General features: G+C 43.1%; 1 protein-coding gene across 3 annotated transcripts; it reads left to right on the forward strand.

Moving 5' to 3' along the window:
- The first annotated feature begins 950 nt into the window (after positions 1-950).
- LOC309341925 (lysosomal acid lipase/cholesteryl ester hydrolase-like) lies at positions 951-22,680 on the forward strand. Of its 3 annotated transcripts, none has more exons than XM_081861900.1 (10): positions 951-1,216; positions 2,162-2,383; positions 7,407-7,524; positions 13,401-13,599; positions 13,755-13,864; positions 15,061-15,197; positions 16,845-16,985; positions 18,454-18,525; positions 21,094-21,165; positions 22,138-22,680. In XM_081861900.1, the coding sequence occupies exons 2-10, from the start codon at positions 2,171-2,173 to the stop codon at positions 22,369-22,371; spliced, it is 1,296 nt and encodes a 431-aa protein (XP_081718026.1). In that variant the 5' UTR covers positions 951-1,216; positions 2,162-2,170; the 3' UTR covers positions 22,372-22,680. The 3 variants fall into 3 exon arrangements, with proteins under 3 accessions (XP_081718026.1, XP_081718027.1, XP_081718028.1); XM_081861901.1 differs by having other exon boundaries at positions 952-1,216; positions 2,242-2,383; XM_081861902.1 differs by having other exon boundaries at positions 953-1,216; positions 2,257-2,383.
- The last annotated feature ends 368 nt before the right edge of the window (positions 22,681-23,048 follow it).

Raw genomic sequence — 23,048 nt, forward strand, 5'->3', positions numbered from 1 at the left:
AGTGAGGGGTGGGGGGTGGGGATGGGGCAGGGAGAACAGGTCAATTCTAGGAAGTACAGAAAGGGATCTCCGGAGCCTCTCGACTGCTGTATGTGCTGTAGAGGGAAAAGAGGGGCAGATGGGGTTCACCAGCCTGAGCCCCATCTGCCCCCCATCTAGGAGAAGGAAAACTCTGGTCCTAAAGCTCTGCTGCCTTGCAAGATTTCTTGGGGAGAAGAAAAGGCTAAGGAGCAAACCCTACACAAGAGTGGAGTCCCTAAGGCGGTTGGATGGCACCTTCTACGCTTCCATCTGGCAACACCTGCAGCCAAGTTGGTGTCTAATGGGTTGGGTTGCTCTGCTTTCCTTTGGACCACATCCGTGAGAGACTGAGAGTTGGGTCTTGTGGTCTGGGCAGCCCAGGGCTTCCACACACATTCTCCAGGCCTGCGCCTTACTTCGGTGCTGCTAACGCAGTGGCTTGACTTAACCCCTGGAGGCAGATGGATGCCAACACAAAGCGGAAGAGATAGTTTACGTCATTCAACAGTTTCAAGTGATATTAGCATCGTGAGGCGCAAAGGGGAGAGGCAGCCTTTCCATTTGCTTCGCTTTGTCCTGCTTGCCGGCTGCGATCAAACGCATGTTGTATTTTTAGACGGACATCATGAAATCCACTTAAGGCTCTCGCAGCCATGTATCGACATTCGCACGCAGTTTCTGTGGGCTGTACCGAACTCTTTACAAACAGTAATGAAGGAGGTAATAATGAGTCGCTAGCTGGGATTTGAAGAACTGCTGTTGGTCTCTTCAAAAGGCTGCGATGATAGCGGGGGTGGCGTGGCCCCGGCCGCAATTTTGTGGTGGCGTCACAGCAGGCTCCTTCAACTGAGCCGGGCTCCGCGCCAGAAGGAGCGTACCAGCTTGCAGCTCCGCTCCCGAGTCACGCCCAATCCGGAAAACAGGAGAGTGGGCGGCGACGCTGCCCGGCGTAAGAGAGCAACCCTCCGATGTACCTTCTGGAGGACTGCTATTCATCCAGAACTTTTAGCACACTCCCGTTTTATAAACGCTTCTGCGAAGCTCAGTCGGGTCTCTGCACTTCTTTTGAGAGAGGACGACAAACTCGCCTAATAACTTAAGCTGTCCAAATAACGTTAGCAATTGCACTTTAGGAAATCTAGCACAAAATAAAAAATTGCAACTGTAACAAAGAAGGGTGAGAATCCTGCTTTAGGTGAGTAGTCTGTTTGTATATATAGATTTCCTTCCATGGGGGGGGGGATGTTAACTCCAGGAAATATAGTTCTAGGCTTGGAGAAAGGAAGCTACTCTGATCAACAAAAATAATAGTTCAGGCTTTTGAAATATTTTAGATGATGAGGCAGTGCTCTGGGAATGGTGAACAGAAGACTTCTCCCCCATTGGGGGGGTGCATTTTACAGAACCACTGTATGCACACAATGCATGAAGATGACTGGGAAGTTTTGTTAGTGGAACCACACAGGTCTTGAAAACAGAGACTTGTAGTGCTACATCCCTGAAATCCCAGGGGACTTAGGAATCACTGGATCTCCCTCCCCAAGAGCAGAGAGAGATAGAGATAGTTGATCTAGAAGAGCGAGATCAGATGCTGTAGCTCTCCTACACACCACCACAGAAACTTCCATGGCCCTTGGACTACAAATTTTGGAGCTGTAGTATCAGAAGGACCTTAAAAGAAGAGGGAGCTGGTGCCTGGTGAGAGATTTGCAACATGCTGAGGGCAAACCAGAGGAAGACTTGGATCCGACGGATCCAAAACTTTACCAGTCCCTCAACACATCCCCCTAACCACAGATAAAGCTACCAGGAACTGGTGTGGTTTTCCCCATTGTTCCCAAATTTGAGCAAGGAAAGAAAATGCTGGGAAACAACATAAGAGTCCAACTGATATTTATTTTTTAATTATTTCAGCATGAATCTCAGAGAGAGAGAAATGCTTTAAATGATGCTCTGATCACATGTTATCCAAGGTCATAGTTTTCCTATCTGTTTTACATCCCCACCCCCATTCCCAACACATTCTTACATCTCCTCTTTTATGTCAAAAAGGATCCACCAGGGAATTACATTGGTTTCAGAATTTTCTTTCATGTTAACCAAAAGTTTTGGGCACATCATTCCTGCTTTAAATCTGCAGGAACCACATATGATACTACTACTACTACAACTACTACTACTACTACTACTACTACTGTTGTTGTTATTGTTATGCAACAGCATTGTTCCATACAGGTTGAAGATGTTGGGCTTTATTATAGTAGCATGTTTGTGCCAAGGAATTTACAGTTCAGAAGAATTCAAAGCTTCAGAAAAACCTGTGACTGCACATACAGTGGATCCTGAATGTTTTATGAATGTTGTAAGTAAGACATATTTTGACTGCTATTTCTTTGTCATTAAACTAAGAGAGATAAAAAGGAATCACCAGTGCTTGTGCCAAAGTACTAGGGGCTGTTTCAGTTACTACTAGTAAGTATCTATGGGTAGTAATAAACAGGGAAGGGTGATGCCATCAGGCACATTGGCACAGGCTTGTTTACAAAGGTAGTGCATAGAAATTAGGGGATTAACCTAGGTAGGTTCTGAGGAAAGGCTTAGTAACAGAGGAGACACCATCCAGGGCTTTGGGGACACAGGTCCAGGGGTATTGGGCATCAAATAAGGGATGGCTCAGTCAGTAGATCATGAGACTCTCCAAGAGTGGTGTGAGAAATACAGCTGCATCTGTAAAGGAACTCTGACCAAAAAGCAGGAAGGCAATACCTGCTTTTACCCTGAAGCAACAGAAACTCCCTTCAGGCCTGTGGTCCAAATCCAGACTTGAATCATTAGGAGCATAGGTACCTGGTTGGAACACCATCTTTCTGTCTAAAACTCAGCTCTTAAATACACTTTGTTCTCACCAAATCCATGTCAAAGGAGAGGTTTTCGGATAGGAGATGATTCTGTGCTGGGAGAATACACATACTGAGATTTTGGGGGAAATGACTAGTTCTGTCTTAAGCAGTAGGATTTTCTGCCAAGCAACAAGGAAATTTGTCAAGGATTTAAGATAATGCCTCTGTTGGGTACATAATGCCCCTTAGGGAGCTGCCAAAATTATGCAATCAGTGCCTAGATTGCTGCAGTATAGACTTATGTCCAAGTTTTTAAAATGGGGGTGGGGAGAGTAGCCCAGGTTGCCTTTTTGGTTGCCAAATCCTCAGCTGGTCTGCCACACATGCACACAATCTACTACAGTAATCTCAAAATCCTTTTTCCTCCTGCTTCTGTACAGTAACTCCCCACAGTCCCATCACAGCTTCCAGAATCTCTAGCAGCACAGCAATGGATCATTAGAAGTTACAGTTGAACTTCTGGCCCAAAACTGCTATTCTCATATTTTTCCAATGAAAAGGAAACCTTGGTTTTTTGTTTTTTTGTTTTTGTAAATTTGTCAACCACCCTTTGCCACTTAGTTATATTTGCTTGGTTGCTTATTTGCTTTTCAGTTAAACCCATGAAAAAAAATGTTTAACATGCATACTCAGAAATCTTCAGCTCAGATGACCTGCTGTCAGAGAGTGAGTGGAACCTGAAATGTTCCTGGATGCTGTGGGATACTTTCCAGGGAAAAAAGCTGGTGATCCAGCTTTGAAGCCCTGATCTTCCTATGGAACCAGGAGATAAAACAGGCAGTTGACAGGTTAGGCTCCTGAGTGTCCTCTCCAGCAGTTTAGAGCCCGAGCAGCTCCTTAGTACTCCGGGGAGCTCCAAGCTATGAAACTAGCCAGACAGAAACTAAAGTAGCACAATTCTTGCTCTGCTGCCAAAAAGAACACATAATCCTGCCTACTATGCTCATTTTGCACGCTCCTTTTTCACCCTTGTATTGGAGTTATTTTGTATGATCTGGGGCTTACTGAGACCCAGTGTGAGGGAGGGACCTCTGGAGCCCTCAAAGACCCACTGTGATCAACTGGCTTATGCACTTTGAGCATCAGGTTTCTCAACTCCAGAGTAATGTTGACTCGGCACTTGTTGCAACTCCTGTTTTGTGGGATCAGTTTCACCTGATGCAGGTGAAATTATTCTTAGATCTCAGGGCAGTTGCATCCAACCACATGCCCCCTTGCCCCCTGTCCCTCCTAAATCTAGCAGAGGGGGGCTAATTGGCTGGTTGGGTCGAGAGTGTGGTTAATGCTTCACAGCATGAGAGGGAAGTCCTTGCTGTATTGAAAAAGGTAGTAGTGTGACTTCTCCTAAGGAGAAATGGTCTAGATGCTTTGGATTAGAACAGCTACCAGTCAGTGGTCAATATCCCCTTTTGGGGAAAAGTGGTGGAGCAACTGAAGACATTCTTGGAGGACACAGGTGAGTTCAGGACTGGCCTTGGTCACCCTGATGTATGACCTTTGCAGAGAGTGGGATGGAGGAATGTGACCTTGCTCATTTTTGATCTCTTGTTGGCACTTGATACCATTGATTATGGTATACTCGTGGACCAGCTCCAAGGAACTCAAATTTGGGGCACTGCATTACAGTGGTTCCAATCCTACCTTCATGACCAAGTCCAGACAGTAGCATTGGGAGAGGGCCTTTCAGCCCGCTGGTGGCTATCTACATGAAGCCATTGGGAGAGGTGAAATGGATGAGAGAAAAACAAGCTGAACTTGAATCATGGCAAGAAGGAGGCACCATGGGTAAGAAGCTCCCATGTCTGAAAATTTAACCAGTTGCCTACTGTGAATGAGGCTGCACTCACCCTGAAGGAGCAGGTTCACTGTTTGGGGATGCTTCTGGATCCAGCTCTGTCACTGGAGGCTCAGGTAGCCTCAGTGGCTAGAACTGCTTTTCACCAGCTGCAACTGGTTTGACAGCTGTGGCCATTCCTGGGCTGGGAAAGCCTTGCCACAGTGGTTCATGCAATGGTTACTTCAATACTGGATTACTGCAGTGCATGCTAAGTGGGGCTTGCCTTGCACTTGCGCTGAGCATATAACACCTGTGCTCAGAAATCTGCACTAGTCATCAATTTGCTACTGGGCCAAGTTCAAGGTGTTACAATTAGTATATAAATCCCAACAGAACTTGGGAACAGTTTACCTACTAGATGTGCCCACTCAATCACTTTGATTGGTGGAATCGGCAGTACTACAGTTGCCACATGATTTTCAGAGTGAATCACCCTATGCTAAAAGTAAGAAATCACCAGCTGTTTAGTGGTATTCAACTCCAGAAGCTTCAAAAATAATGTACTGCAGGCGCACTTTCAGAAAGGACTGGTAACTGAGGAACAATAATTGAGGAACAAAGAATTATCAACTTGAATGAAATCCCGATAAGATTCTTTTTAAAAAAGGAGTGAACACAAATTCTTGACAGAAGCTCTTTCATTCCAGTGGGAACATCCAGAGGGAATTCTCTTTACATACAAGGGAAAGAAACAACAATGTGTGGAAGTAATGAAAGTCACATCATTTGTGAGAAAATATAAAAAAGACTTTGGAGAACTAGTAGAATGTCAACTTTTAAACCTCCCCCCCCCCTTAAATCTTCTCTTTCCCTTTCCTTCCTTTCTTCCCTCCTCCTCCTTTCCTTCTTGCTCCTCTCCATCTTTACCTATCTACTTCTTCACCTTCTTCTCTTTCTTCTACTTCAAAGAGGGTCTGGGACACAAGTCAGGCAGTCCTAAGCAGCTACCTAATAAAGCAAAATGCATATTTGAAAAATTCAAATGAAATTAAAAAACTGGAAAAAGTAAATGAGTTAGTAAGGAAAGAAAAAGATTTATTACAAAAACCTATAAATAAAGAAATATTGTGTTGTTGTTGTTGTTTAGTCGTTTAGTCGTGTCTGACTCTTCGTGACCCCATGGACCAGAGCACACCAGGCACTTCTGTCTTCCAATGCCTCCCGCAGTTTAGTCAAACTCATGCTGGTAGCTTCGAGAATACTGTCCAACCATCTCGTCCTCTGTCGTCCCCTTCTCCTTGAGCCCTCCATCTTTCCCAACATCAGGGTCTTTTCCAGGGAGTCTTCTCTCCTCATGAGGTGGCCAAAGTATTGGAGCCTCAGCTTCACGATCTGTCCTTCCAGTGAGCACTCAGGGCTGCTTTCCTTCAGAATGGATAGGTTTGATCTTCTTACAGTCCATGGGACTCTCAAGAGTCTCCTCTAGCACCATAGTTCAAAAAAAGAAATATTACAAAAAATTAAATTACTACAAACACAATATTCTATTGTGTTTGTCGTAATTTAATCACTTGTAACATTATATTACAAGAAATTAAATAGAGAGGAAAATAAAAGGATTGAGGCAAAAGAATTTTGAATTTGAAAATAAATCACTTCCAGCTCTAAGATTCTATGAGGATGAGCAACAGGATCTTTAGTTCTTCATTGGCAAAGCACTTGGTTACCTCAGCTACTAACATTCAAAAACACTCCCTGCTATACAGCTGTCATGACACCTACTACTGCATGCTTCCTTCCCACCTTGCCTGCTATAGCTTGCTCAATCACCTCCTCAGTAGCAGCTCTTGCTGTTTCCAGTCCTCAAGCACCTTCCTTGAGGATGGAGACAGCAGAGGAGAGAACCTAGAGCAGGCTTCCTCAACCTCGGCCCTCCAGATGTTTTTGGCCTACAACTCCCTCCCATGATCCCTAGCTAGCAGGACCAGTGGTCAGGGATGCTGGGAACTGTAGTCTCAAAACATCTGGAGGGCCGAGGTTGAGGAAGCCTGACCTAGAGGTCTCTTCCTTCTGACTCCCCTCTTCCTCCACCACGAGGGGCACAGCACCCCACAACTCACTGGCCCCTTCTCTTGGATCCTCCTTCTCCTCCCCACTTGCTTCCTCTGCCCATATGTCCCCCAACACCTTGGGCTCCTGCCTGTTCCTGTTCCTGCTGGTGAGTTAAGTGGGGATGGCAGTGGATCCCTGGAGGATGAATTTGACTATTAATTTGATGAACTATTAATGTTTTATTACGTTTTTATATAGGTTGGAAGCTGCCCAGAGTGACTGGGGCAACCCAGTCAGATGGGTGTGATATAAATATAAATATAAATATAAATATAAATATAAATATAAATATAAATAATAAATAGGATATCTATTTTAATTGGAGAAATGTGGGAGCGTATGTCATGATTGAGGCTAAAACTTCCCTTGATGCTTTGCCGGCCAGGGCTCCCTCTAGCTCATGGCGGAGCTCCTTGTAGCTGCTTTCTATCTGCTTGGGTGAAGCTGGAAACTCAGCTGTGGTGAATTTCCCTACTGATGGTGCACCTGCTTGCTAACAGAGACAGGTGGGCAGAAGGAAGGATGGACGGATGGATGGACAGCACTTAATTACAAAGGAGATGCCTTCAAGCAAACCCATTCTGTTTTCTCCCCAGAGTGAGATTATCCATTATCATGGATACCCAAGTGAGGAACACCATGTTGAGACAGAAGACGGATATATACTTACAGTCAACAGAATACCTTGTGGAAGATACTGTGATGCAGACAAAGGTAATTCTGTGGGAAAGGGTAACACCATAACACTGACAAGCCCTACCCCATCCCACCCTCAATTTTGCAAATTTTGGCTATAATCCTAATCCCAACTGTGTGTAATTAAGCACTGTTTAATTAAATAGGAATTAAGTGTTGAGTCCATTAATTAGTCCCTTCATTGATTATCTGGTAAGTGAAGGTTTGCAGCTCATTGCTAGAGTAATGTTAACATTTGCAAACAAGTTAATAATGGACATTGGTATGCACTGGAAACACAGGAAAAATGCATTGTCGTGCCATATGTGAAGCAAAGCCTCTTGAACATTGTGATCTACACATTTCAAATGAAGTGTCTTGGGCAGAACAAGTAAAGATGTGAACTGGACTAACTTCCATTGACAGTTAATTGGATGATCCAGATCCATTTCAATCTGGTTTCAGGCCTGGTTATGGGACAAAAACAGCTTTGGTCATCTTAGTAGATGACTTACACCAGGAACTGGACAAAGGTAATGTGTCCCTGTTGGTTCTGCTGGACCTCTCAGTGCCTTTCAGTCCCACTGACCATGATATCCTTCTTGGTTGCTTTGCAAGGATGAGATTGGGAGGCAATGTTTTACAATGGCTCTGTTCCTTCCTGAAGGGGCAAACCCAAGAGATGGTCTGGGGACTCCTGTTTGACACGATGGCCATTGGCCTTCAGTGTCCCTCAGGGTTTTCTTCTGTCCCCCATGCTATTGAAACATTTACATGAAACTGCCAGGAGAGGGTGTCCGGCATTTGGGGGCTCAGTGTTGTTGAATGGTTTCTTTAAATGTAAAGGTTCATCATTGTTCCACCTAATGTGTATGTCTTTAAGGGGCCAGAGCAAGGGCCAGAGCAAGATAACGAGACCCAGCTTTACAGCTGTGAAACATAGCAGGTGCTGCCGAGTTGCATTGATTAAGGTGTGTCAGCATTTGCATGTAGTATATAAGGAGCAGCACCTAGCTCTCCCATTACCCTGGGGGTTGGGTTGGTGGTTGGGTCTGGTTTGTTGTTAATGTATTTAGTGAATAAGGAGTTTTTGTTTTTTGTAATTAAAACCTTGTTTAAGTTATTTTTGAGTCCCTTTCTTTTTAATGCATGGTCTCCCCAGCAAGCTCTCTGCAGCGCTACCATACTGCAAATAGCCAACATCTTTGGTTATGGGCCCAGCTGCTGAGTGGATGACTGCATATTTTTGGACTCTGAGAAAGGTTTGAAAACTCCTTCTCCTGTTAGTGTAGTTTTTGTGGGTCTGGAAGATTTCCAGAATGGTTGACCGGGTTCCTGAAGCTAAGAAGGCTCTGGTCTTCCCACAGCTAACAGATGAGAACTATAGTTTATGGTCCTTTCGGGTGGAGGCGCTTTTGACCTCTAGGGAAGTATGGACCTATGTAACTGAAGACCCTCCTGACCCTGTAACTAATGCTTGGTTGAAAGGAGATGCAAAAGCCAGGGCGATAATTAATTTGGCAGTCAGCGACCAGCAAGTAGTCTATATAAGGAATAAGAAAACTGCCAAAGAAATGTGGGACAGTCTTGCAGCAGTGCATGTTATAAAAGAGTCAGCGTCTGCATTGACGTTTTTCAAGCAGCTGTACCAGACGAAGTTGCAGCCTGGTGGTGATTTGGCAGCACACTTGAGACGTCTGGAGGCAATACGCGGCGAATTAATTCGAAGGGACATGGACATACCTGATATTCAGTATGTTTTTATCATTCTTTGTTCTCTTAACGAGGACTTTGATGGTATAGCTAGCCAGATATCTGCCGTCCCACCAGCACAATTAACTGTGGAAGGGGTGACGGCAAGATTAATGGGCGAGTTGGATAGAAGGGAGGCTTGTGCCATAAGCACTCCTATTTCCAGAAGTAATGAGGAACGCCATATGCAAACTTGTGGTGATGCGACTGCATTTAAAGCTGCAAAGCATTGTTGGTTCTGCAATAAGCAAGGACATTTTGCAAAGGACTGCAGAGTCAAAAGAAAGCAAAGTACTCCCAAGCCTGTTTCTGATCTTCAGTCACGGTTGTCATCTCAGCAGCCAACATCACACCGTAAAGACAGAAACGAGCCGCGAGCTTTTCACGCTCGGACTGCAGATCATAAAAGAATTAAAGGTGCCAAGTGGAATTCTTTTATTGTGGACTCAGGAGCTTCTTACCACGTTTGCAACAATCAAAGCTTGTTTATTTCTTTCGAAGAGGAAATTGGTAATGTACATTTAGCCAATTCACAAGTCTTGCAGTCACTTGGCAGAGGTACTGTTAAACTTGACTCTTTAAACATTACAATAGCGAACTGCATTTACTGCCCATCAGTGGACAACTTATTATCAGTAAGGTGTTTTGCTCGTCAAGGCATAAGTGTGCGTTTCTTAAATTCAATGTGTGAGTTTTTTGAGGGGAACAAACGTCTATTGTATGCCCAGGACTCTGATGGTTTATATAGACTATATTTTCGCACCTACTCCAAATTGCCTATAAATTGCAGAGCAGCACAGTCAAGCCAGGGGTTGAGGAATGCAAGGCCTCATTCCGGGTGTCTCCACGAGGCGCACAGAATTCTGGGACACTTGAATTTTGCTGATGTAATTAGGACGAAGAATATTGTTAATGGCCTCAACTTAAAGCCATGTAAATTCTTTATGCAATGTTTATCCTGTTGCAAGAATAAGATTAAGGTTGCACGCAAGGGTAGGTGCTCAGATAGGAAAGTAACTGAGCCATTTGAGCGTGTACATTGTGATTTAGTTGGGCCACTCCCACCATCATTAGGAGGTTCTAAGTACTGGCTTACCCTGATAGACCAGTATAGTAGATACTGTTGGACTTATGCAATAGCTGAAAAGTCACAAGCATTTGAGAAGTACAAAGTTTTTTACAACTGGGTAAAAATGCACTTTAACAAACCAATTAAGAACCTGTTTTCTGACCGGGGCGGGGAATTTGTTTCTGAGGATTTTGAGAAATTCCTGGAAGCGCAGGGGACTACTCATGAGTTATCTTGCCCCCGAAGTTCCTGGCAAAATGGGCTTGTTGAAGTTGTGCAGCGTGACCTGCAGGCAGGGGTTAAAACGTATCTGCACGATGCTAATCTGCCCAAAGACTTTTGGGCTGAAGCGCTTAATGCGTTTTGTTATGTCAGAAATCGCAGTTATCATTCTGGTTTAGATGTCACCCCCTATGAGAAGCTGTTTAAAAAACGCCCTAATCTGAAATACCTACGCATTTGGGGTTCAGATGTAATTATGCATTATCCCGCTAAGCAGAAATTGGGTGAGCGTAGTGTTCAGGGAAAATTAATGGGCTACCAGCAGGGGGCGTACAGAATTTACATACCAGCAACTGGCAAATTTCATATTACCAGAAGCATGATGCAAACTGTAAATTGGAATGGAGTTGCTGTTTTCCAAGATACTGATGGTATAGATAATACTGAGGAAGAAGCTTCAGCAGCAGGGAATAATGGTGCTTCTGAATTAATGGAAAAAGACAAAAAGCCTGTTGAATCTGATAATTTGTTTGATGATTTAAAGTCACAGGCACCCGAGGGGAGGTTAGATTCTCTTGAGTTTTCTGATCGTGAGCTTAGCCTACAGGCACCTCTTCAATCTGACAGTGATGATTTACAACCTGAAACTAGTAATTTACTTAGTCCCATTAAGTCTGAGGAGTCTGACTCTCCTTCTAGACTAAGACGTTCAGATAGAAAGAGGCAGAAGCCACAACGATTTGCAGATGAACATTTTAATACTGTGTATGCCAATAAGGTGGTTTTTGAGCCAAAAAGCTACAGTGACGTTCAGAATTTACCTAAGCACCAAGCTGCAAATTGGTATAAAGCTATGAACTCTGAGATAGCTTCTTTAAAAGAGCATAACACTTGGTCTCTTGTACCACAAACCCCAGATATGAGACTTATTGATTCAAAATGGGTTTATAGAGTTAAAATGAATGACAAAAATGAAGTTGTAAGGTACAAGGCAAGATTAGTTGCTAGGGGTTTTCAACAAATTCCAGGCGAAGATTATGATTTGTGTTATTCACCAAGTGTAACATATGAAACAGTTAAACTTTTGTTAAAAGATGCATCACAACGTGGACATTCTGTTTATCACCTAGATATAAAAACTGCATATTTGTTTGCAGATTTAAAAGAACAAATTTTTATGCGTGTTCCTGAAGGCATAGACGCTGCTGAAGGTTTGGTATGCAAATTAAATAAATCCCTTTATGGTCTGCACCAAAGTGGAAGGAATTGGCACCAAACTTTAGCAAAAGAATTGCTAAACAAGGAAAGGCAGACAATTGTGTGTTTATAAAGGAAAGGGCAAACTCTGTAACAAAGATATGTATGTAGATGACGTGTTAATTTCTACAAAAACTAAAAATGAATATGTCCCAGGTGATAATCAAATTGCGGACATTTTTACAAAAGCACTTCCAAAGGTTACACATGAAAAACATGTACAAAGTATGCTTTGTTTTTGTTCCACAATGATGAACCGCAGGGGAAATGTTGAATGGTTTCTTTAAATGTAAAGGTTCATCATTGTTCCACCTAATGTGTATGTCTTTAAGGGGCCAGAGCAAGGGCCAGAGCAAGATAACGAGACCCAGCTTTACAGCTGTGAAACATAGCAGGTGCTGCCGAGTTGCATTGATTAAGGTGTGTCAGCATTTGCATGTAGTATATAAGGAGCAGCACCTAGCTCTCCCATTACCCTGGGGGTTGGGTTGGTGGTTGGGTCTGGTTTGTTGTTAATGTATTTAGTGAATAAGGAGTTTTTGTTTTTTGTAATTAAAACCTTGTTTAAGTTATTTTTGAGTCCCTTTCTTTTTAATGCATGGTCTCCCCAGCAAGCTCTCTGCAGCGCTACCATACTGCAAATAGCCAACAAGTGTTACCAGTATGCTGATGACACCCAGCTCTATTTTGACTTTCCACCTAAATCCAAGGAAGTAATCTTGGTTCTAAACCAGTGTCTGTCATCAGTAATAGATGAGGGTGAACAAACTGAAACTTAATCCAGACAAAACAGGGGTACTTTTAGTCAGTCAGAAGGCAGAACAGGGAATAGGGATTCAACCTGTGAAGACAGATTCTCAATTTGGGAATGCTCCTGGAAGCATGGATGCTCAGGTCTCTGTGGTGGCCAGGAGTGCATTTGCACAGTTAAAGCTAGTGCACCAAGTGTGCCCATTCCTTGAGACATCTGATTTGGCCTCAGTGACACACGCTAGCAGAAGGACAGCAATGCAATGTACTGTATATGACCTATAAAGCCCTACACAGCTTAGGTCCAAGCTATCTGAAAAAAATGGTATTCCCTCATATTAACGTGCCCAGGTTTTGAAATTTTTTGGAGAGCACTTTCTCTCCATCCCACCACCCTGACAGGCATGTTTGGTGGTGACCTGGGAGAGGGCCTTCTTGGTGACTGCTCCCAGACTCGGAACTCCCTAGGGAAGCTAGACTGGCTCCATCCTTGCTGTCCTTCTGCCAGCCGGTGAAGTTAATCTTGTTCCAACAGGCAATTGGGAATTGGCTGCTTTTAATGAAAGGGCTGGTGCTGTGCCGTTTTTCTTGTAATTGCTGGTATATTTTAAACAGATTTTATATATGTATATAGTTTATAATTCTATCAATATTTAATTGTATAGTAATGGTTGATTTTTCTATGTTTTAAGCAGTTCTTGTTTTTATCTGTAAGTTGCCTTGAGACCCATCATGGGAAAAAGTGGGGTATAAATAAATAAGTTAATAAGAATACATCAAATTGTTTCCTTCCCACACTGAAAATTGGAGTCCCTTATATAGAATATAACAGGCCATTAACAAAGCATCTCTTACTATTTTACAGGTCCACGGCCCAGTGTGTTTTTGCAACACGCTTTCCTTGGAGATGCTACCCACTGGATTTCGAACTTGCCCAGCAACAGTTTGGGTTTCATATTGGCAGACACTGGGTATGATGTTTGGCTTGGAAACAGCAGAGGAAATCTTTGGTCTTCAAATCATAAAACAATGAGAAGAAATGAAAAGAAATTCTGGGAGTTTAGGTAAGAAAACAAAGATGGTGGATTATGTCATCACATTATCCATGTAGATATTTTTCTTTGGTTTGTGCTAATCCTTGCCTCTTGTTTATCCATTACTAATGCTAATACATCACCAGTGCTTGCTCATGCATTATTGTGTGCATTTCTCTCTCTAGTTTTCATGAGATGGGATACTATGACCTTCCAGCTGTTATACACTTCATTCTGAATAAAACCGGGCAGGAACAACTATATTACATAGGCCATTCTGAAGGCTCCACAAGTGGTATGTTACAGAATGCAGGCTGTTTTCACATGAGCATCACAATGGGATGTGGAGATATTGTTCCAATGACACACTGAGAAAAACCAGGTCTAGAAAGAAACAAAGCTGTCAGGGGGAAGCACAGCATACAGCCAGCTTCTGCTATGATTTGGGTGTTTGTTTGTTTTTTGAATTGGGTGCCTTTTTCTGAGGCCAAAAAGGTGCCAGATTCAAAAAGCGCAGTCCTGGGATAGAAGAACCACTGCGCTTGGAAGGAACTCCCAGTTTGTTCTTTGAAGCCAGGGCCACAACTTGATTTCAAATTGTGGCTGCAAAGAGAGAATCGTCCCCTACAGCCATGGCTTGGTTTAAATGCAGGGCTGTAGAGGAAGAAAGGGGAAATCTGTGCTCCTGATTCTTCCTTTGCAGCTGCAGGTTTCAACTGGACATCACTGGCATCAAATGTGCCGTATTGGGGAGTGAGAATGTTGAGTCTCTAACTTGTCAGCAGAATCCACTTTCCCACCCCTGGTTCAGTAGGAAATTGCCTGATACAAACCGTGGATGCACATAGCTCAGTACTGTTCACACTAGGGATGGAGAACCTGTGGAATGTTTGTTGTTACACTGTCACTCCCATGATACTTGACCATTAGTCATCCAGGCTGGGGGTCCAACATGTTCTAGAAGGCAACAGGTTCCCTATCCCCAATCTACACTGGATAGGAGCTTCTCTCCACATCCTTGGACAGGTATCTCAGACAGCCCTCACATGGACCAATGTACATCATCCTAGTTAAAAAGGGCAGAGCAGCAAGTGGAACTGAGCTATCCACCCCCTTGCATTCAGCAAGGCTCCCTTCGTTATTTAAAAGATTTATATTTTGCTTTTTAATCAAAATGCTTCCCAAAGTGACTTACAAAATGAACACAAATAAATCATAATACATTTTAAAAACCAGATTAAAAACAGGCATTGAATTCCATTTTAGACAGTACAAAATATTATGAAAACCAGCATAAACTAACATGACCATTCCAACCCCCCAAGACACCAACTAGCCATTAAAAGGCCCAACAGGAATGGAATATAAAGCTAAAGTCACTCAACATGAAGGAAGACAATTACATTTTTATCAACTGCAAGGACTATAAGTATTCTAGAAAGGTGAAGAAATTGACAGCTTGCTGATTTAGGATAAATTTTATTTTCTCAGGTTTCATAGGATTTTCTACTCGGCCAAAACTGGCTGAAAGAATCAAAGTATTTTTTGCTTTGGCACCTGTAACCACAGTGACATTTTGCACAACCCCACTCACAAACCTAGCGCGTATTCCTGAGATGATCATGCACGTAAGTCTTTCTGGGCACTATTTATATGAGCACATATTAGGCACAGAGTTGAGTAAAGATCTATATTCATAGTCCATATGTGTGTGTGTGTGCGTGCGCGCGCGCACACACACACACACGTATATGCTAATGCCATCACCCTGCTCTCATTTGTTTGCCAAACTCAGCGTGCCCCGCTATTCTTCCCTAAGGCTGTAAGAGTGCTGTAACAGTTTCTTATAATTTACTAAGGAGTGTCCCATTAGATCTATGGTGGGGGGAGGCAAAGCAGGAAGTGGCACTGTCAGGTATGAGGGATCTCTTGGGCCCCTTCAGCACTCTGGCCACTATCCCCAGCCACAGCAGTTTTTCTCCTGTCCAACCCAACCTGCCATATTTGCTGGTCCTACTGCAGTCTCATTGACATTTGCAATGAAGGAAAAGGCATGCAGCCTGGTTTGTCAAAACAAAATAAAAAAATTCCTTCCAGTAGCACCTTAAAGACCAACTAAGTTAGTTCTTGGTATGAGCTTTCGTGTGCATGCACACTTCTTCAGATACACTGAAACAGAAGTCACCAGACCCTTCTATATAGTGAGAAGGTGGGGAGGGGTATTACTCAGAAGGGTGGTGGGAATGGGTGATTGGCAGATAGCTGTGATGAGCCTGTTGACGACTCTTAACGACTGCAATAGGTCTTACAGGAAAAAGCAAGGGGTGAGAAGGTGAAAAATGGCTTTGTCATGTATAATGAGATAAGAATCCAATGTCTTTGTTCAGACCAGGTCTCTCCATGGACATAAATCTGACATCAGGAATCACAAGACAGAGAAACCAGTAGGAGAACACTTCAATCTCCCAGGACATTCTATACAAGATCTCAAAGTAGCTGTTCTATTACAAAGGAATTTCAGAATTACAAAGGAATTTCAGAAATAGACTGGAAAGAGAAGCTGCTGAATTGCAACTTATTACCAAACTTAAAACCATGGAGAGACCTGGTGCTACTGGAAGGAATTTTTTTATTTTGTTTTGACTATGGCAGACCAACACGGCTACCTATCTGTAGCCTGGTTTGTGTTGCAGGTTGGGAGCTCTCCCCTATCCAGTGTGGGCAGGAAAGTTTGTATAGCAAATGCTCTTCCTCCCAAGCACAGTACCACTGAGGGAATTGTGAAGCAGCTCCAGCTGAGGTGTCATCTGGAAGCAGCGGAAATGCCCTGAGAGGAACCTGAGCTGGAGAGCAGGAGGTGCTTGAAGCACATCTGGGCTCTCCTTCGAGAGCTTTGGAGCTGCCTCCCTCCCTCCCTCCCTCTGCTCATTGGCAGCAGGGCTGGACTTGTGGCATCAGGACTTTAAGCAGCCCTCTGTCTATTTGAAAATGATGCTAATAGAAAATAGGAAATGAGCTATGCTACATAATGGCATAGGAAGCAGGAAAGGCACTTAAGTGCTATGGAATGATGCAGCTTGGCTGACTCCTCTTCCACATCCTGGCAGTGCCAGTTGCAAAATGGGCATCTACTGGCAACCCAGTAGCAGCCTGAGAAACCACTATAGACTTCCTTCCCTCCTGCCTCCATACACATTCCACAACAGTGGGAGTCTGTGGGAATAGGGTCTTTATTTGGTTTAGTGGTAGCTAATTTCAAATATATTATTTTTCAGGCAATATTTGGCCAGAAAAATATTTTTGATTACGCTATACGTTGGAAAACGCCAGTCTCTAGGTTTTGCACTTATCAGCCTAAATATTGTGCCAAAGTTATTTCCTTTGTGGCTGGATATAACACTCCCAATTTCAACCTGGTAAGTTATATTCTTGTCTTTGTAACACTTAATGGAAATTTTAGGGGAGCTTGTGTTTAAGTAGGTTAGGTATAAGGGAAAGAGACTGATGACCCTGGAAGTCAAGCTGGAACCATGACACATACCAAAAACAACAACAAAAGAGTTGCGGGCAGGGACAGCACCAGATTTCAGGGTGCTCTTGGCTCAGTGTTATTGATGGTCCCCAGAACACACACAAAGCAATTTCATAGATTTATGGGAATTAAATTTTAGGTAAATCAAAATGGCAGGTGGCCACTGGGGGTGGGGGCAGAGCTTGGCTCCCATTCAAACGTGGCACTACCACCCACTAACCACTAAAATGGGTTCGCAGTGAGCTGGGTAGATACCAGACAGACAATGTGGATCTGGTTCTGGAGCTTTATGCACAGTCACGATATTGTTGCCATTGCTTATATGTTACACACCCAATCCCCTGAAGTGAGTTGCAGTCCAAGTGGCAAGGGCAGGGCAAGACCTTCTGCCCCTGAAGGGTGATTCTTTCTCTTGAAAACTAGCCCTGCAATCCCAGGTGAGTTTATGATGAGCAAACATGCATAGGCTTAAGCTTGGGCACATGTGACTTTGAGGTACTTCCTGTTGTTGGATTAGAAACAACAACAGCAACAAACAAATAAATAAATAAATAAAAATTTCCTACCTCATCCTTCCTCCCTAGAGGGAGCACATCAATGGTAGAACAATAGAATTTAAAATAAATTAAAAGCATATTGTAAATAATTAAAAACATCTATGACATATAGATTGTTTGGGGTTGCTGGAGTTGAGGATATATTATATGTAAGCTTAATGAGTGCTTAAGCTTTGTTATGTAAAAGCTTCCAGGTTGAAATTATTGAAATGTGGAAATGGATTACCATTTCTCTCCTCTGTCTAGGGGTAGCAAAGAATTCCCATTCCACCTTTATGATGAACATTTGTTTCATCACACAAGTTCTCAGGAAGGAACACAGATCTGCATCACTTTCCCTCTAATTCTGTGCACAAAGTATTGTTATATATTGCTATGCATTCATGGGGAAGTCATGCAAATGCATCTAATCCAGCATGGCAATTTTGTTGACCCCTGTCAATCCAAGAGGCTTCCTGTAGGCACACATGCACTCTTGCACTATGGATGAGAAGCTGAAATGGATAGGCAGGAAGCCCTAATGGACTGTGAGCTTCCTGAAGCATGTCTGAACCACAGATTCCCTTTGAATTCTAGTCCTACAGTCAGACTGGGCTGGCAAACCTGTGGTCCTCTAGTTGTTGTTGGACTCTATCTGTACCTCATCTTCAGACATCATGACTGTTGTATATTCATTTCTCTGGGAAAAAGAAAGGTCTTTGCATGCTGTTGAAAAGGGAAAAGTGTAAATATCAGGTGAGGCTTCCAGAAGAGAGCATCATAGTAGCGTAAGCCATGTAGACTGTTCTATTTCAGAGCCGAATGGACGTGTATGCAAGCCATTCTCCTGCTGGAACATCTGTGCAAAATGTGTTTCATTGGAAACAGGTATAGTGAATTTTCAAATATTATGTTTATTCAATATTTATTAAAATGCCATTGAAGAAATTCATCATAGTGCTATGTCAATTGATCTGGCAAGACAAGCATTTTGGTTTACCAGACAAAATGATCCCCACTCTCCTCCTCCCCCCAAGCTGTTCCATGGGTCCTCTTGACACACACACACACACACACACACACACACCCTGAGCCAACTTGAGAGGAAGGGGGAGGCATGCAGGGGAGAAATACCCCTGTTTGGGGGTTTCCTCCCCATGTGTAATTGAAATTTCAGAAAGGTAGCTCCATGCAAGGACTTTCATGCTAGCCAGCTTTACAATTCCCTCCCCCCACCCAAAAAAAGATATATAATGACTGAAGAGCATGCGCGCACACACACACACACACACACACACACACACACACACACAACTATGGGCTTGCAGCACTTATCTTGCTTTCAGGCCAAGGGAGCCAGCATTTATCCACAGACAGTTTTCCGAGTCATGTGGTCAGCATGACTAAACTGCTTCTGGCACAACGGGAGACCGTGATGGAAGCCAGAGGGCACGGAAAGGCCATTTGGCTTCCCGCTGCAGCAGTACCCATTTATCTCCTTGCACTTTGATGTGCTTTCAAACTGCTAGGTTGGCAGGAGCTGGGACAGAGCAAGAGGAGCTCACTCCGTTGTGGAGATTTGAACCACCAACCTTCTGATTGGCAAGCCCAAGGAGGCACAGTGGTTTAGATCACAGTGCCACCTGCACCCCTGTTCTGTTCTGTATATGTATTGGACTGTGTGTAGTTTGCTCACAAGATTTACTCACACATGCACAGTGGTGGAGGAAGGGGGTGCGGAGTGTGTGCACACCACCCCGGGTGTCATTACTGAGGGTGTGTGTGACAAAATGAGGGCTTTTTTGTTTTTAAAAATGGCCTCACGAAACTTTTTAGGAGTGACATGGTGGCTTAGGTGCCTGCAGGTTCCACGCTGCCTGAAATGGCAGTGTGGGACTTGCTTCTGCCTACCGCCTCTCCCTCAGCTGCCCTACAGCTGAGGGGGAGGCGGCGGAGAGGCTCCATGCGGTGGAGAGGCTCGCCCTGCCCTTATGGGTGGATCGCCCCACCCCCGGCTGCAGGACACACACCCCTCACCAGGCACCCGAGCGGCTAGCTACACCGCTGCTCATGCATGCATACAAGATAGAAGTACTAATAAGGAGAAGTACATGAAGCAGAATGCAGCTATAAATAAACCTTACCTTAAAAAGTAGGACCAAAATGAGGGATAGTCATAAGGGAAGTGTGACACCACCTATGTAACCATAAGGCTAAGACACACACATCAAAGTTCACATACACACAGACACAGGAATCTGGGATTAATTGGGAATGGGGGAGGAGAGAGAGAGAAATCAAAGGTTGGACAAAACAGAAGCTGGACCAACTTTTTCTAAGAAACAGTGTGAGCCCTGCAACTGGAGAGTGTTGCTGAGATTCTAGCCCTGCAGCTCTGAATCAGCCAAGTCCAGATCCCCTCCTCCCACCATGGCATTTTCTTTATCTGATTGTCTTTTGCAACATTTTGGAGAAGGCTGTATAGGGTCTTATGCACCAAACCAGCACCTTGAACTTAGCCTGGTAGCTAATTTGGCAGGTCAGTTCTTTGAAGTCTGGTTTTCTTATCTAACTTTTCTATTCTATGTTTCGAAACAGTTAACCCAACTCTTCCCCATTCACTTTCTGTATTTCTCCCATCTCACTTTCCCTTGGGCTCTGACTTTCCCACACACAACTAGAGTCTCTTATCTCTGTCATTTTTCAACCCATGCTTTCTACTTGCTTTAAACTGTGCCGAACATCCTATTCCACTTCCCTGCTGCCAATCATTCTAGCTCTTCTGTCACAGCAGGATGTTTATTATTTGTGTCTGCAGATTTTGTAGCTATCTACAGAATGGCTGGAAGCAGCTTCCTCCAATGTTTGGAATCAGGGAAAGGATCATGCGGCACATGAAATCTGACTCTATCTAGTACTTCCCAGAAAAGAATGCAATGGGATTCCATCCATGTACTCATGTGGAAATAAAGCAACATTTTAAAGAAGCAGTGTATTAATCCATACAGTGGTACCTCGGGTTAAGAACTTAATTCGTTCTGGAGGTTTGTTCTTAACCTGAAACTGTTCTTAACCTGAAGCACCACTTTAGGTAATGGGGCCTCCTGATGCCACACTGCCAGAGCACGATTTCTGTACTCATTCTGAAGCAAAGTTCTTAACCCAAGGTAATATTTCTGGGTTAGCGGAGTCTGTAACCTGAAGCGTATGTAACCTGAAGCGTACGTAACCTGAGGTACCACTGTAGTTGATTTTAAAAATGTTTTCTGGAACTATTAAATGATTATAGATGGATATTCATAATGAGACCATTATAGCAATCTATCCAAAGAACAGGGATAAATAACAGCAGCCTATCTTACAGGGCTGTTGTCAAGATTGCTGAAATCCTACATATGACACTTTTTGCATCTTTGGAAATTATACATTTTACAAAAATGCACAATTTATTTCTAGCTGCGTCTGAGAAAACAATTTGAAGGATATGACCATGGTTCAGAGGAAAAGAATATGGAGAAGTACAATCAGGTAGGGCAGTGTTTGAAATCAGAATAACATCTCTGATAGGTATATTGCACATGGAAACTTTTTTGATACCATTTCCCACTTAATACAGATTAGAGGGGGACCACATTAGATTTATGTTCAAAGGCATGCCTATGTCAGGGAGCTAAGCTCAGCCCCCATCCTCACATATTTTTTGCTGTTATCTAAAGTCCATTTTATTATCTTGGGTGTGTTCAAATTTACACACTATTTTAGTAAACATTCTGTTATGTGCAATTTGGAGGTATTTTACAGGGTTTTTTGTAGTTCGCTTGCTAGTTGACTGAATGTTTTTTAATGTAGTTTAAAATAGGTTTCATTTTCCTAGTTTTTACATTACTATACATAATGTGGAATAACGTCTGGCTGGAATTGTAATTTACAAGTGTAATAATTGAGAGGTAGATTATGAAAAACTATATATGTTTTCAGAAATACAGTGTGCTGAGACACAGTTTATATGCCACTGACAAATGGATTTTGGTTGTGAAAATGGTTCAGTTACATATATAATACCCCAATAATCTTGCCTCTGGATATATTTTACTATATTGCATGCGTAGGCAAACTAAGGCCCTGAGGCCAGATCAGGCCCAATCACCTTATCAATCTGGCCCGCGGACAGTCCGGGAATCAGCGTGTTTTTACATGAGTAGAATATGTCCTTTTATTTAAAATGCATCTCTTGGTTATTTGTGGGGCATAGGAATTCGTTCATTATTTTCCCCAAAAAATATAGTCCACCCCCCAAAAAAGGTCCGAGGGACAGTAGACCGGCCCCCTGCTGCAAAAGTTTGCTGACCTCTACTATATTGCTTCAAGATTCCTGGCCAGAGGGAAGTTACGAGCAACCTGTGTATAGTCCTATTTTGTTTTATAGGTTGCCTTGTTTTTTACATCATCTGCTTGGAAGGAAGTTTTTAGTGGTCGTTACTGTTGTTGTTTTATCCCCAGACAACGCCTCCTGTATACAGGATAGAAGATATTCAAATACCAATCGCAATATGGACTGGAGGGCAAGACTTGTTTGCACACCCAAATGATGTAAAACTATTACGCCCACGGATTACTAACCTCATTTATGAAAAGCATATTCCTGAATGGAACCACCTAGATTTGATCTGGGGAATTGATGCAACTGAGCGCATGTATATGGAGATCATAGAGATAATGAAGAAGTATCCATAGTGCTGGTCACTGATGTTCGGAAGTCTTAGGGAAGGAGGACATGTACACAGAGATCACGGATAAAGCAATTAGAACTGCTGTAATTGAGTTGACCACTGAGAATATTCATATTCTTGTTCAGGGGATATCCATAATCTTTGATGCAACTGTACATAGAAATAACTGAGATGATGATGATGAAGAAAAATCTATATACTACACTCAATGCTGCTTTGGAGATGAAGAAATTAATCCCTCTTTCGCAACCTCTTTTCTTTGCAATACCTTTGTAATTTGGCAAGTGTTTAACAAGGTGTGAGCTGAGAGATATTTAGTTAGTTTTCCCTTGATGCAACTATGTTGTTGTAACAAGTTACATATATGGCAAAACAGCACAGTGCTTCCCAAATTTCGGTTGCCTGCTGTTTTTTGGACTACAGTTCCCCTCATCCCTGACCACTGGGTTCTGCTAGCTAGGGATGATGGGAGTTGTAGTCCAAAACAGCTGGAGACCCAAGTTTGGGAAACACTGACATAAATAATCTTGGGATTTCTTTTTATTAGTGCTGGTACTACATACCCTTGAGTACCCCCAAGAGGGGAACCCACTGCTTTCTACTTTATTATTGTGGTGTTGGTCAGAGAAGAAAACAAACTTAATTAGCTGTTTCCTGGGTTTCTTCCCAAACTTGGGTTGC

This window comes from Podarcis erhardii, assembly GCF_964252035.2.
Source record: "Podarcis erhardii genome assembly, chromosome: 5".
Taxonomy (NCBI): domain Eukaryota; kingdom Metazoa; phylum Chordata; class Lepidosauria; order Squamata; family Lacertidae; genus Podarcis; species Podarcis erhardii.

Excerpts from the sequence above, each read along its gene's own strand:
- LOC309341925 (XM_081861900.1), top strand. The coding sequence starts at position 2,171 with ATGATACTACTACTACTACAACTACTACTACTACTACTACTACTACTG. Across the intron at positions 16,986-18,453 it reads ACACTCCCAATTTCAACCTG|AGCCGAATGGACGTGTATGC; the intron begins GTAAGTTATATT and ends GTTCTATTTCAG. Across the intron at positions 18,526-21,093 it reads ATGTGTTTCATTGGAAACAG|CTGCGTCTGAGAAAACAATT; the intron begins GTATAGTGAATT and ends ATTTATTTCTAG.